The 14,064-nt window shown below is 40.3% G+C and overlaps 1 protein-coding gene across 2 annotated transcripts; it reads left to right on the top strand.

Annotated features, from left to right (window-relative positions):
* Positions 1-2,783: 2,783 nt before the first annotated feature.
* On the top strand, positions 2,784-12,597 carry pbk (PDZ binding kinase). 2 transcript variants are annotated; one of them, XM_055635813.1, is made up of 8 exons: positions 2,784-2,899; positions 3,681-3,789; positions 4,521-4,620; positions 5,387-5,529; positions 6,010-6,179; positions 7,447-7,576; positions 10,591-10,752; positions 12,235-12,597. In XM_055635813.1, the coding sequence occupies exons 2-8, from the start codon at positions 3,729-3,731 to the stop codon at positions 12,435-12,437; spliced, it is 969 nt and encodes a 322-aa protein (XP_055491788.1). In that variant the 5' UTR covers positions 2,784-2,899; positions 3,681-3,728; the 3' UTR covers positions 12,438-12,597. The 2 variants fall into 2 exon arrangements, with proteins under 2 accessions (XP_055491788.1, XP_055491787.1); XM_055635812.1 differs by having other exon boundaries at positions 2,882-2,899; positions 3,638-3,789.
* The last annotated feature ends 1,467 nt before the right edge of the window (positions 12,598-14,064 follow it).

The raw sequence follows: 14,064 nt of genomic DNA on the forward strand, positions 1-14,064 counted from the left end.
AAATAAGTTGTTCATGCACAGAGACCTAACAATATTCAGATGAGATGAGAACATACAGGGCAAGATTAGCAAGTTTGCAGATGATACAGAAGTTAGTAGTTTTGCAGATAGTGAAGCTGATTTTGAACGATTGCAGCAGGATCTGGATTGAATGGCCAGGTGGGCGGAAGAATGGTTGATGCAATTTAATACAGAGAAGTGTAAGGTGTTGCATTTAGGGACGTCGAACAAGGGCAGGACCTACACAGTGAATGGTAGGCCTCTGGGTAGTGTTGTAGAGCAGAGGGATCTAGGAGTAGAAGTACTATAACTTATAAGATGTTGGTGAGACCGCATTTAGAATATTGTGTTCAGTTCTGGGCACCATGTTATAGGAAAGATATTGTCAAGCTTGAAACGGTTCGGAAAAGATTTACGAGGATGTTGCCAGGACTAGAGGGTATGAGCTATCGGGAGAGGTTGAGGAGGCTGGGTCTCTATTTCATGGACCGTAGGAGGATGAGGGGAGATCGTATAGAGGTATACAAAATCATGAGAGGAATAGATCGGGTAGATGCACAGTCTTTTAACCAGTTGGGAAATCAAGGACCAGAGGACATAGGTGCAAGGTGAAGGGGAAAAGATTTAATAGGAATCCGAGGGGTAACCTTTTCACACAGAGGGTTGTGGGTGTATAGAGCAAGCTGCCAGAGGAGGTAGTTGAAGCTGGGACTATTCCATCGTTTAAGAAACAGTTGGACGGGTACATGGATAGGACAGGTTTGGAGGGTTATGGACCAAGCGCAGGTAAGTGGGGCTAGGGTAGATGGGACATTGTTGGCCTGTGTGGGTGAGTTGGGCAGAAGGGCCTGTTTCCACACACATATTTCTCTATGACTCGTTTCTACACTGCTTTGTTAAAGCATGCCAAACTTCAGGCAGGGAAGCAGGTTCTGAAGAGACTAATGTGGAAGATATATAGAACAGCCCATACACAAGTTTGTATTTAAAATGTATTTAAACTTATAGCTGTAGTAAGAAATGTAATTTAATTGATGGAGACCCTCAATTTCCAGCGCGTAGCAGCATGGTGCGCTGACAACAACCTGGCCCTTAACTCCAAGAAGACCAAGGAGCTCATTGTAGACTTCAAGAAGTCTAGGGGCGGCACGCACACCCCCATCCACATCAACGGGACGGAGGTGGAATGTGTTTCCAGCTTCAGGTTCCTGGGGGTCAACATCTCCAATGACCTCTCTTGGACCCACAATACCTCAACTCTGATCAAGAAGGCTCACAAGTGTCTCTTCTTCCTGAGGAGACTGAAGAAGGTCCATCTGTCTCCTCAGATCCTGGTGAACTTCTACCGCTGCAACATCGAGAGCATCCTTACCAACTGTATCACAGTATGGTATGGCAACTGCTCTGTCTCCGACCGGAAAGCACTGCAGAGGGTGGTGAAAATTGCCCAACGCATCACCGGTTCCTCGCTCCCCTCCATTGAGTCTGTTCATAGCAAGCGTTGTCTGCGGAGGGCGCTCAGCATCGCCAAGGACTGCTCTCACCCCAACCATGGACTGTTTACCCTCCTACCATCCGGGAGGCGCTACAGGTCTCTACGTTGCCGGACCAGCAGGTCCAGAAACAGCTTCTTCCCTGCGGCTGTCACTCTACTCAACAATGTACCTCGGTGACTGCCAATCACCCCCCCACCCCCGGACACTCCTCCCACAGGAAAAACACTATGTCTGTATACATGTAAAAAGATTTATTTATTGAAATCATATTCTATGTCGCTCTTCCAGGGAGATGCTAACTGCATTTCGTTGTCTCTGTACTGTACAGACAATGACAATTAAAGTTTAATCTGAATCTGAATTTCCCAGTGGTACAAAAATCTTTCTCAGTATTAAAAATGCTAATTGAATATTGTATTTCATAAAAACATCTCCGATGACTTATCTGTAAATATATTTTTCAGTGAAAGCTTGAACTATGCAGAATTTAATTTTCAGCTTCATTTTGAATGCTGCGTATGGCTTTCAAAGTACTGATATCTGATTAGTGCTTTAGACTAATCCGTAAAATAGATCAGAACTAAATCAGAAAAATTATTTAATAAAATTATACATCCTATTTGTTTGTTGGACATGTTGGAGCACTTGAATGAGTCCACCTGGCAATTCAAGATGCCGTAGGCTGTGAATGGCACAGAGATTGAACTACAGTAGTGGGCCAGCTGTCTCGGATGGTGCCGAATCTGCAACTTTTAATTTTCCTTTGCTGGTGGGGCGATGCTTGGATTTCACAACTCTGGAAAAGGGGTTAACGCAAGTTCTTGAAAGTGAAAATGCCAATCGGGAACACTGCACCCGTGCAGAACATGCGAAGCTGGGCCTCGACCTGAAACATCACCCATTCCTTCTATCCAGAGATGCTGCCTGTCCCGCTAAGTTACTGCAGCATTTTGTGTGTGTCTTCATGTTAAATATTCACCTCTCCTTTGCTCACTGTGTGCAACTAGACAGAAGCAACAAAACAGAAGCGCTGCATCTGCCCACCCCGCCTATGTCGACCTATTGCCTTTTCCTTTTTTCTTCCACCCCCTGCAGCCAGTGTGTAGCAAAGATCTGCTATAGGATGATCTGCTATAGGATCTGTGGTGTGTAGCGGGGTCCGAGGCCGCAGCTCAGATCAAGATGTTGCCCGGCCATTGAATGATAACTCCCGCGCTCCATGTCCCCGCCCCCGCATTGATCTTCCTCTCGCCGCCGCCTGGGGGCGCCAAGGGGGCGCGGGCGCATGCGCATGCGCGGGGCGAGCGGCCGGCCGCCCCACGTTCCCGTGATGCACCGGGTTTTCAAACTGTTAGCGGCGCGAGGGGAGCGGCTCGAGACAGAGCGAGGAGAGAAGAGAAGAGGTGGGTCGGTGGGGTCAGTTGGTGGGGGGGGGGGGGAGGGGGAGAGGTCTGCTGTGGGGGTAGGAGAGCAGTGGGACTGGGAGGGAGGTCTGCTGTGGGGGGGGGGGGGGGGGGGTGGTGTGGTGTGTGGACTGGGTGGGAGAGGGAGAAGCTAGAGCGAAGGGAGGGGGGAGAGAAGAAGGGGGTTTGGGTGGGAGGAGGAGTAGGTTGGTCTTTTGGTTTGGCAAAAAAAAACCAACATCCCAAACCCCTCCCCGAATGCACTTTGCACCAAAGATCCTATAGCAGAGCTCTGCAACAGGATCTTTGCTTTGCACGTTAAACGAACGTCGAAATTCTAATAGCATTTATTTGTATTTATTTAAAGAATATCATCAACACACATATAGATATTGTGTTGTGGGAGGATGTTTACTTTACAAATCTGTATACACATTCGATGATGAGATACCCCGTTAAGCCCAATAATTCACATATGTTGAGTGCCCTGTTGCTCTGTTATCAAATTGTACTTGCAAGGCAAAATTAAATTGATCTGAAGGATGCATGAATAAGTCTAACAGATGGCCTGTGTATGTATGTGATAATAAAATCAAAATAGCATATTAGACATCTGTAGAGAACAAAACGGTTAACTTCTCACAGTTGCCTAGCATTTTCTGTATCAATGCCCTGTAATATATTGCTCGGCAAGTTATTGATTGTTATTCAAAACCTTTAACAGTGATCTTTCCTCAGCTACTGCTAACTTTGTCCTCTCTATCTTCGTGGTGTCTGAAAGGCATACACATTATTTTGGTGGGGAAACTTCCAGTTTGAAATAGCAAAAATGGATAAAGGCTGCCCTTTCAAATCTCCCTGCCAGCAGGAACATAAAAAATCCCATTCAGGTAAGAATTTACCAGGCTAACGAATGTTTTTTTTTTATAATTACACGTATTATATGTCAGATTGTTCTGCATGTTTCATTTCTGAGAATGAGTGAGTTATCTTTGACGTCTTGCTAGGATTTTGACCACACAATAAAGGAAAACTGTCTTAACACTACAGTAGAATAAATCAATTCTTGGCCTAGTAAACATGATTTTATGAGCGAACAGGAAGGTAAAATCTAAAATTATTAGCAAGCGATTTGCTAGTTTCAATTCAATTGTTCTTCAGTAAATCAATATTGTAGAAACCATAACGATTGATTACATAATGTGTAACATTGACAAGAGGCCAGGTTGTGCCAAGAAGCCAACTTCATTCAATGTTGAAAGTTTAGTAAGTCCTGGAGTTTAAGAAGGAACTGCAGATGCTGGAAAATCGAAGGTAGACAAAAGTGCTGGAGAAACTCAGCGGGTGCAGCAGCATCTATGAAGCGAAGGAAATAGGCAACGTTTAGTAAGTCCTGGATTTATGTCTGCATTGTGAAATGCAAAAGTATGGGACTTTCTGATGAGATGAAATCTGTCAGTTTGTGCCATTGTTGGACTACGGCTAGTGTGTCCATATAGAGCCCATTTATAAGGTGCACAAATAATTAAGGCTCTATTAGACTTCAAAAGTTACTTATGAACATTCAACCTGAAATTTCAGGGTATGTTTCAATGAAATGTGCTGTTTGATCTGTTTTTAGGTTGTAGTGATGACAATCGTATTCCTCTGTCCATTCCTGCTTCCCCCTTCATGAAGAAGCTGGGCTATGGCACTGGTGTCAATGTTTATCTCATGAAAAGGTCAGTAAATGAAAAGATTGAAAAATATTTTAGAAGTGTAAGTTGAGAAAATATCTAATATATAAATACCTAACTGTACCTACAGTTAACAAACTGCATATAAAATCTGTTGAAAATAATCCACAAATAAAATTAAAAATAAAACACAAATTTTTATCAACTTTGCTCAGTTAAAATAACTTGGGTGATGCTTAAAAAGGGCGACAATTTTTGAGAGGGATAATAAATCTGAAGACACAAGGAACTGCTGTAATCTTGAGTAAAACACTGCTGCAGTAACAGTGGATCTGGCAGCATCTGAGATGGGAAAGGACAAGTAACGATTTGGGTTGGTCCATTCAGACTAACTAGTAGGGGAGGGGGAAGATGGAAAAGAGGTAAGGGAGGGGGACGGGACAAAGCTGAGCAAGTGAAGGGCAAATACAAGTGAAGGGAGCTTGTTTAGCAAATGGGTGGTCCAGTTAAAATATCACTTGTTACTTATCTATCCAAAAATTTACTGTACTCTGTAAATTTTGTACTTTTCAATATTATTGAGAAAAAGTAATTCACAAAGTGTTACACAAGTTGCTTTCCTATATGTTGATTCCATATTTCTTTTGAAGTTCAATGTGCATGTTTTTATTGATTCCATTGATGGATAGCAATGAAATCTTGTCTCTCGCGAGTTGGGCTCCTCCAATAATACCTTGCTTTGAAGATGGAAATAGAATACAAAATGGTGTTGGTGAGGTTGTATTGTTTTCATAAAGTATTTTGTGCTTAGATCCCCCACAGGCAAATCAAATTCTCCATGGGCTGTGAAAAAGATTAATACCAAGTGTAATGTGAAGCAGAAAAGTGTTTACCTGGAGAGACTTCAGATAGAGGCCAAACGCTTAAAAGATCTTGAACATCCTAACATTGTTGGTAGGTTTAATTATTGTGGAATAATATCTGGAAAATATAGTATGTATTTGAGTAAGTAGTTTATTCAAAAGAATAACATTGAACATTAATTTGCCACCATTGGCATCGTTAAGAATAACTTGTGAAAATAGTATACCATGGTTGTGATAGTAATTGCATGCTACCTGCAATTGTACCATTCTGGCAGTAATGCACTCATTGGTTACCTATTGGCTGCATGTTACTAGTGCTGTTTGCATATAACTACAACCAAAATGTAGGTTATGGTGTCCACGGGTGTTATTGCGTAATGGCTTTTCTTGCTGTTAATAGGGTTAATGTTTCATTTTTAAATATCCCCATTTATTTCAGCTGTCATTTTATTTATGCGGGTAAAGTAATTCTTCAGTCTGAGGCGGTCTCACAGCAGTCTGCTTTTTATAAAATTGTAAGAATTACAATGAATTTTGCGTTTGATCTTGCCGAGCATTTTCTTCACAGGATATCGAGCTTTTATGAAAGCCAATGATGGAACACCATGTCTGGCTATGGAGTTTGGAGGAGAGAAGTCTCTGTATGATCTGATAGAAGAAAGAAGTGAAAATGGGAAAGCACCTTTTCCTGCTTCTACCATCTTTAAAGTAGCTTTGCATGTGGCTTATGGATTGAAGGTACTGTAATGGAGTAGTTATGGTACTGGATAAATTATTTTAAGAATTCAAGTCAAATCAAGTTCAATGTCATAAGCATAGGCATGGTGAGGTACAGGTACAGTGACATTTTTGCTTGTAGTAGCATCCAGGCACATAGACTCAGCCAACACTCATACATAAATCGTGCACTACGCACATTCTGCAAGAAGTTAAAAAAGAAAAAGAAAAGACCTTAGCGCAAAACACACAAACAAAATGTCCAAGAAGTGGTCTGCAATGTTTTGTACTGAGGTAGGATTACAGTTATATGGGTTGCTTCAAGAGCCTGATAGTTGTAGGAAAATAGCTGTTCTTGACCTGTTGGTATGTGACTACTGCCAGGCAGTAACAGTGAGAAGATGGTGGGGATCCTTGATGATAGACACTACCTTGAGGCTTTAATCCCAGGCAGATGCTTTCAGTGGTATGCTGTGTCCACCACCTTCTGCACCTTGCATTCCTGTGCATTGGAATTGCCATGACGTGACCGGTCACGATATTTTTTACGGTATATCTAGAAGTTTGAGTATTCGGTGTCATGACATCTCTTTAAACTTGTAAGTAGAGTCATTGGTGTGCCTTCTCTCTGATTCCATCTAAGTACTAGGCCTAGGAAATGGTGTCTGTAATGTTGGTGTCTGAGAATTTGAAGCTATCCTTGCTGTGGTAATGAAGAATTATAAAATAATGAGATGCTGCAAGTAAAAATTAAGCCCGTCTCTCATAGAAAACATTAATTGCATATTCCCACTCTCGTTCTTTTCGTAGATAAAACTGAATTTTGCCTTTGCAAATATTTATTCAATTCCCTTTTGAGTTATGCAATCTACTGTCATCTTTCCTGGCATTATAAATTTTAAGATGCTGTCTCGTGTGTTTTTTATTAAACTGATGGTAGAGGGAAGTCGGATAAAACTTATTTGTCGGATAAAAGTAGCAGCATGAGATTTTATAAAATTTGGATTTTCATCAATGGATTGTTTATTTTAAAATATTAATGTTGCATGTTCATGCTGGTGCGTTTTATTAAAAATGTACGAAGACGTTTTTGTTCAAAACATTTTGTATTTAGTTTTTTTTTAATGATGCAAAGTGCTGGAGTTACTCAGCTGATTGTGCGGTATTTCTGGAGAACATGGATAGATAACCTTTTGGGTTGTAGCCCTTTTTTACTGATTGTTGGGGTGGGGGATTATTTGTAGTTCCAATTCTCAAAAATGTAAAATCTTGATTTTGTTATTTCCAGTACCTGCACAATGAGAAGAAATTGCTACATGGAGATATTAAATCTTGCAATATAGTAATTAAGGAAGACTTTGAGACCATTAAGATCTGTGATGTAGGTGTTTCGCTTGAATTGGATGAGAACATGCAAGGTATGTGCAGATTATGCATGTAGATTGGCTTAATTTGGGGTGTGATTCTTAATAGGTGTGAACATATCAGTTTCTGTGTTTGATTTCACTGGGGATCACTTTGGTTTTAGTGACCGCACGTTAACATTTAGTTCCTGGTAATATTGCTTCAACACAGCAGTAAGAATCATTTCTTAACCTTGGCAGCATAATTTTCTTGAAATCAGCAGCCATGGAAAGTCAGTAACTAACATCTCATTGATTTTAAATTTACTCTATTTGCTGCTTTACAAATTAAACTGAATTTTTAATGCATTCTCGGAATTAATATAACATTTTACATACTTTGCGGATAATAACTTTGATAATGTCAGGCTTTAATTTAGACAATGGCCGATTTACGCTAATTGCATATTTTGGGGGTTTGGAGGAAACTAGAACATTCAGGAGCAACCCACATGGTGAAATCCGTACAGACGGTGCAATGGTCAGGTTGAATCTGGGATTGATGAAACTGTAATGCCACTTGTCTAAACACTCCATGTGCCATGTAAGCTTTTCTATGCTGCAATGATGTTCTGCCGAGGTGCAGCTTTTCCAAACATTCTTTCAAAAGGAAAACCAGTAATCCATCTCTACTGTAGTTCCAAATCAAGACAGGTAGAGGAACAGAATATTTCCTTTACAATACAGTGCTGTGAGTATATAAGAGGTTAATGCAGTGCCCTCCATAATGTTTGGGACAAAGACCCGTCATTTATTTATTTGCCTCTACTCCACAATTTGAGATTTGTAATAGACAAAAATCACATGTGGATAAAGTGCACATTGTCAGATTTTAATAAAGGCCATTTTTATACATTTTGGTTTCACCATGTAGAAATTACAGCAGTGTTTATACATAGTCCCCCCATTTCAGGGCATCATAATGTTTGGGACACAGCAATGTCATGTAAATGAAAGTAGTCATGCTTAATATTTTGTTGCATATCCTTTGCAAGCAATGACTGCTTGAAGTCTGCGATTCATGGATATCACCAGTTGCTGGGTGTCTTCTTCTAGGTGATGCTCTGCCAGGCCTGTATTGCACCCATCTTTAGCTTATGCTTGTTTAGGGGGCTTGTCCCTTTTCTTCAGCATATAAAAGGCAAGCTCAATTGGGTTCAGATTGGGTGCTTTATTGTCCATTTTGTTGCTTTTGCAGTATGTTTAGGATCATTATGTTTGCTGTAGAATGATCCGCCGGCCAATTAGTTTTGAGGCATTTGTTTGAACTTGAGCAGATAGGATGTGTCAAAACACTTCAGAATTCATTATGCTACTACCATCAGCAGTTGTATCATCAATGAAGATAAGTGAGCCAGTACCTTCAGCAGCCATAGACCATACAGCTTCACAGGTGAGGTGGTATGCTTTGGATCTTGGGCAGTTCCTTCTCTCCTCCATACTTTCCTCTTTCCATCACTTTGATATATGTTCATCTTCGTCTCATCTGTCCACAAGACCTTTTTCCAGAGCTGCGATTGCTCTTTTAAGCACTTCTTGGCAAACTAACCTGGCTATCCTATTATTGCGGCTAACCAGAGGTTTGCATCTTGCAGTGTAGCCTCTATATTTCTGTTCACGAAGTCTTCTGCGGACAGTGGTCATTGACAAATCCACACCTGAAGTGTGTTTCTGATCTGTCGGACAGCTGTTTGGGGAATTTTCTTTATTATAGAGAGAATTCATCCTTGACCTGCCAGTCCCTTTGCGATTAGTAAGCTCAACAAGCCTAAGGTTTGGCTGATGTCTAACTGTTTTATTCTTGTTTCTCAGTCTCAATGGCTTCTTTGACTTTCACTGGTACAACTTTGGTCCTCATGTTGATAAACAGCCATACAAGTTTCCAAAGGTGAAGGAAAGACTAGGTGCTGAGCACTCTTATACCTGTAGTAAGAAGCAATTACAAACACCTGTGAAGCCATGTGTCTCAAACATTATGGTGCCCTGAAATGGGGGGAGAAATCTGACAATGTGCACTTTAACCACATGCGATTCAAAAAAAAAAATCCTATTACAAATCTCAAATTGTGGCGTACAGAGGCAAATAAATAAATGAAGGGTCTTTGTCCCAAACATCGAGGGCACTGTATGTGCAAGTTGTATATATTTGGGTCAACTGACAACAGTCATGAATTACTTTTGTTCCCTGGGCTCTTATTGTTTGGGAATCACAATCAAATCAGTAATGGAGAACTCCACAATTTTTGAATGATCAAGACTGGCTGGAATGTATCTGCTTCCACTTAGAAAAGCCAAATCACATTGCATGTGTGTGGCAGTTTGAAAGATTTACTTGGAATGTTTGGAGTGTAGTAGCTCCGGCACAATGGTGTTGATTGCAGAGCTAAAATCAGCAAACAAAATCCTTGCATAGGTCCCCTGGTGTTACCCAGGTGTCCACATTCACTGACGCCAATTGCAACAAAAGTTTTGAGAGCCTACGTTTGTGTAGTTTTTTAGTTTGGGGAAACCGGCCCTTCGGCTCAACACGTCTGCACCGACCAATGATCCACGCATATTGACACTATATACACTAGGGACAATTTTATATGTTTATATCAAGCCAATTAACTTACACATGCACTTCTTTAGAGTGGGAGGAAACCGAAGATCTCAGGGAAAACCCACACAGGTCACGGGGAGAACGTACAAAGTCCGTACAGCAAGCACCTGTAGTCGGGACCGAACCCCGGATCAGCTGGCTTGCAACCCCCATATCTACACCACCATTGAATTGTAGGACCTGGGTTGTCAGCAGATGATTGCATCAGAACATGGCACATGGATTGTTTAGACAAATTGAGTTATTTTGGGGTTTGCAGTATCATTCTTTCCAAATACTGGCTGATCTTTGTAGAACTATTATATGTGACATAAAGCCTTTTTTAAAGAACTTGTACCATAGATTACTAGTTTTGGCCCTGCAATTTGAATGCTCACTCCTTCACGTTAGAGCCACAGCAAATGTTACACTCTCAATTTATTTTTAGTGAGTGGTCCAAATGTAACATACATTGGGACTGAACCATGGAAGCCAAGAGAGGCTCTGGAAGAAAATGGTCTAATTACAGACAAATCAGACATCTTTGCCTATGGCCTTACATTGTGGGAAATGATGACCCTTTCTATGCCTCATGTAAATATTTCTGACGGTAAGTTTTCAATTGTTTATTGCTAGCCTGGTCATTAATTTAACCAGGTGGAACGATTTGGTTATTTCAGACTGGATTGTAAATTTAGTACAAGGTCTTTTTTTCCATTTTATGTAAATTAGGGAAAATAGCTTGCTCGATGATTTCCTGCAATTATTTCATTAGAATTATAACCATTTTGTGTTGCCTCTGAATTTGGAATAGATTCAAATTCCAATCCATTCAGAACAACTACAGACTCTATACCAATACTGGGGGAATGGTATTACAGAAAACTTTAGCCGACTGAAAATGGTAGATAATAACGACAATATTCAAAGAACATCCGAGATCTCGTATCCAGGTGTAGATTCCATCTTCAACCAATTAATAACAACATTTTAATTATCTTTGGTCCCTTTTTATGATCTGGAAGTTTCAATTAATTGTAGCAAAGGAAATTATTTCAATAACAGCCTAAGAGATTGGAGCAGTGGTAGACCACACATCCCTTTGGACAATCGTCAGCTGACCAATGACCTGAATGAGTTCTACTGCAGGTTTGACAAGCAGAAACAACCCTGGTACCCCCTCCACAACCAGATCCCAGTCTGCAAAGACTGGACCCTTCTACACCCACTCCTCCCCAATCACCACTTCACATCTCCTTAAAGTAAGACTCCAGTTTAAAAAGACTGGACCCTTTCCCACCCACCCCTCTCCAATCACCACTTAACATCCAATGACTGCAAAACACTGGTGCCTCGTTCACTACCCACCCTGTCCGTGCTGCACAACATCGCTTCTCCATCATCAACAATAAAAATCAGCCATGATCATATTGAATGGCTGTGCTGGCTGGAAGGTCCGAATGGTGTACTCCTGCACCTATTTTCTATGTTTACCCAGGGAAAAAGACGTTATCCAAAGCCCTTCGTGATCTTGTACACCTACACCCAGCCTGTTCAGCCTCCCTATAAATTCACACCCAGGTAACATCCCAGTGCATCTCTTCTGCACCCTTTCCAACTTAATGAAATCCACTGTCCTGCCCTAGATCCTCTTGCCCTAGATCCTCTTGGTAACCTCTTTTTCAAAAACTGGCGTGGGGTATAATCTTCCATTTAAAGCTATGCTGACTATCCTTAATCACTCCATGCCTGTACAAATGCCAACAGATCCTGTCCCTATTAATCCCTTCCAATTACTTTCCCACCACTGAAGTCAGGCTCGCAAGGCTATTGTTCCCTGGCTTGTATTTCTGCCCTACAATTACAGCATAACATGGGCAACCTCCTTCTTCCTGGCTTGCGGTTGGAAGATGAATTTGGTATGGCCCTGGTGATATATCAACCTCAATGCCCTTTAAAACCACTAATACCACCTCTTTAGTAATTCATATGATTTAAGTCATTTGATTTCCTTATATGTAACCCATATAAAACTATTTGTGACCCTGATGCATGCGTTCATAGTTTTGAAATAAATTTGTTTTCTCTGTAGACTCTTTTGATGACGATAGTTTTGATGAGGATACTTATTATGCAGCTTTGGGTACTCGACCTGCACTCAACATGGAGGAGCTAGATGATTCATACAAGGAGGTTATTGAACTGTTCCTGGTCTGCACAAATGAAGATGCTCAAAAACGACCCTCAGCTGCACAGATAGTGGAAGCATTGGAGGCAACGATCAAAAAGAAATAATTAAGTGTTTTTCTCACTTGTTTTGCCAATTTAATCCTCCAGATTTAAAGCTGTTACTTGCTATTCATTCTCTTGATGTAATTTAAATCTTTATTTCTAACTATTTATCTTGCTGTAATAAATTCCTTGTTTATTATCACAATAAAATCTCAATGATCCATATATACCATTCTCAAGCAAAGAGTGTAAAATTCAATATACAGGTCGGGAGATGCAGAGCACATCTGAGAGTTAACTTATTTTTTTGAAGATACTAACACATGTAATATTCCTTAATACATGTTAAGGTTAATGTCACCCATTCCTTCTCTCCAGAGATGCTGTCTGTCCCACTAAGTTACTCCAGTTTGTGTCTACTTTAAAGTTTAATACTGTTAATTGTTGAAAGAACAGTTTTTCCACATGTTTAATGATTTTTAAATCAAGGATTGGTTCTCAAACTTCAAAGCTGTTCCTTTCAAGAAAATCACGCAGCAAAGTTACTAATCTCCCACTCTATGGGCCTATTCTTCATGTGAAGCTAATCTTGCTTACCGACCATAAGAGATACGAGTAGAATTAGGCTATTTGGCCCATCACGTCTACTCTGCCATTCAATCTCTCCCTCCCAACCCCTGCCTTCTCCCCATAACCCGACACCCGTACTGACCAACTATTGAAGCAGAATTGAGAGACCATGCTGCTCAAAAGTTTCCATTATGATTGCTCCAGAAGTCTGACAGCTTGCAATACAAGTTCATTTTTCCATGATACACTAAAGTGGCTAAGATGACAAAGCTGTAGCAAAAGGTTAGCCATGTTAAGACTACACTGGCATGATGTGTAAACAAATTCATGCAGATTCTAATTTAATACTGACGTTGTTGGGGTGTAGTTCTGCACATGCACACTTTAATTACTAAAAGAACCAAGAGTTATTAAGAATCTTGGTTCAACCATGATCCTTCTGAATGACCCACACTTGTTCTCACTTATGGTATTTACATGTCAGAACACTCCCACTAAATTTGTACTTCATTGTATGTATTAATTCAACTTCATAAACTTCAGTAATGTTCAAAGACAGTATCTGGTTGGTTCTGTACTTATGTCCCATGTTCAGAATAATTAGCAGGGTGCACTTTTTGGAATGAAACAATTTATGCCTTAATTGTTCACTTCCATCTTCCACAAGTTTTCATAAATATTAAACAGCCATTTACAATTTATGATTCAATTATTAGGAGAATAAAAATGCACCTATGACTATACAAAATAGTTTACATAATGCTAATGGATATAGCAGGATTGCTGAATTAGGGAACACTATTATGCAGGCCGAATTGGTTCCACTGCAATTTCCTCCAGGAACTACCCTTACACTAATCACACATCTTTATCTTATGAACACAGGCTGTCAATCTCTCGTAGAAGTCTATTTTAGTTACTTTGGATATTTACACATAGTGGCCTCTTTATACTTGTGCAACAGTAGTCTAAATATAACATGCAGCATTTTGTGCTTTTAAGCATGCAATAACAAAAACATTAAATCTTTAAAATAAAGCAGGGAAAAATAATGAGTCAAACACTAGCCCCAACCACCTTGTCACATTATTTGCTTTTATAATTATTTTTAATATAGCAA

This window comes from Leucoraja erinacea, chromosome 5 (genome assembly GCF_028641065.1).
Source record: "Leucoraja erinacea ecotype New England chromosome 5, Leri_hhj_1, whole genome shotgun sequence".
Taxonomy (NCBI): Eukaryota; Metazoa; Chordata; class Chondrichthyes; order Rajiformes; family Rajidae; genus Leucoraja; species Leucoraja erinaceus.

Excerpts from the sequence above, each read along its gene's own strand:
- pbk (XM_055635813.1), top strand. The coding sequence starts at position 3,729 with ATGGATAAAGGCTGCCCTTTCAAATCTCCCTGCCAGCAGGAACATAAA. Across the intron at positions 5,530-6,009 it reads TGAACATCCTAACATTGTTG|GATATCGAGCTTTTATGAAA; the intron begins GTAGGTTTAATT and ends TTTTCTTCACAG. Across the intron at positions 6,180-7,446 it reads ATGTGGCTTATGGATTGAAG|TACCTGCACAATGAGAAGAA; the intron begins GTACTGTAATGG and ends TGTTATTTCCAG.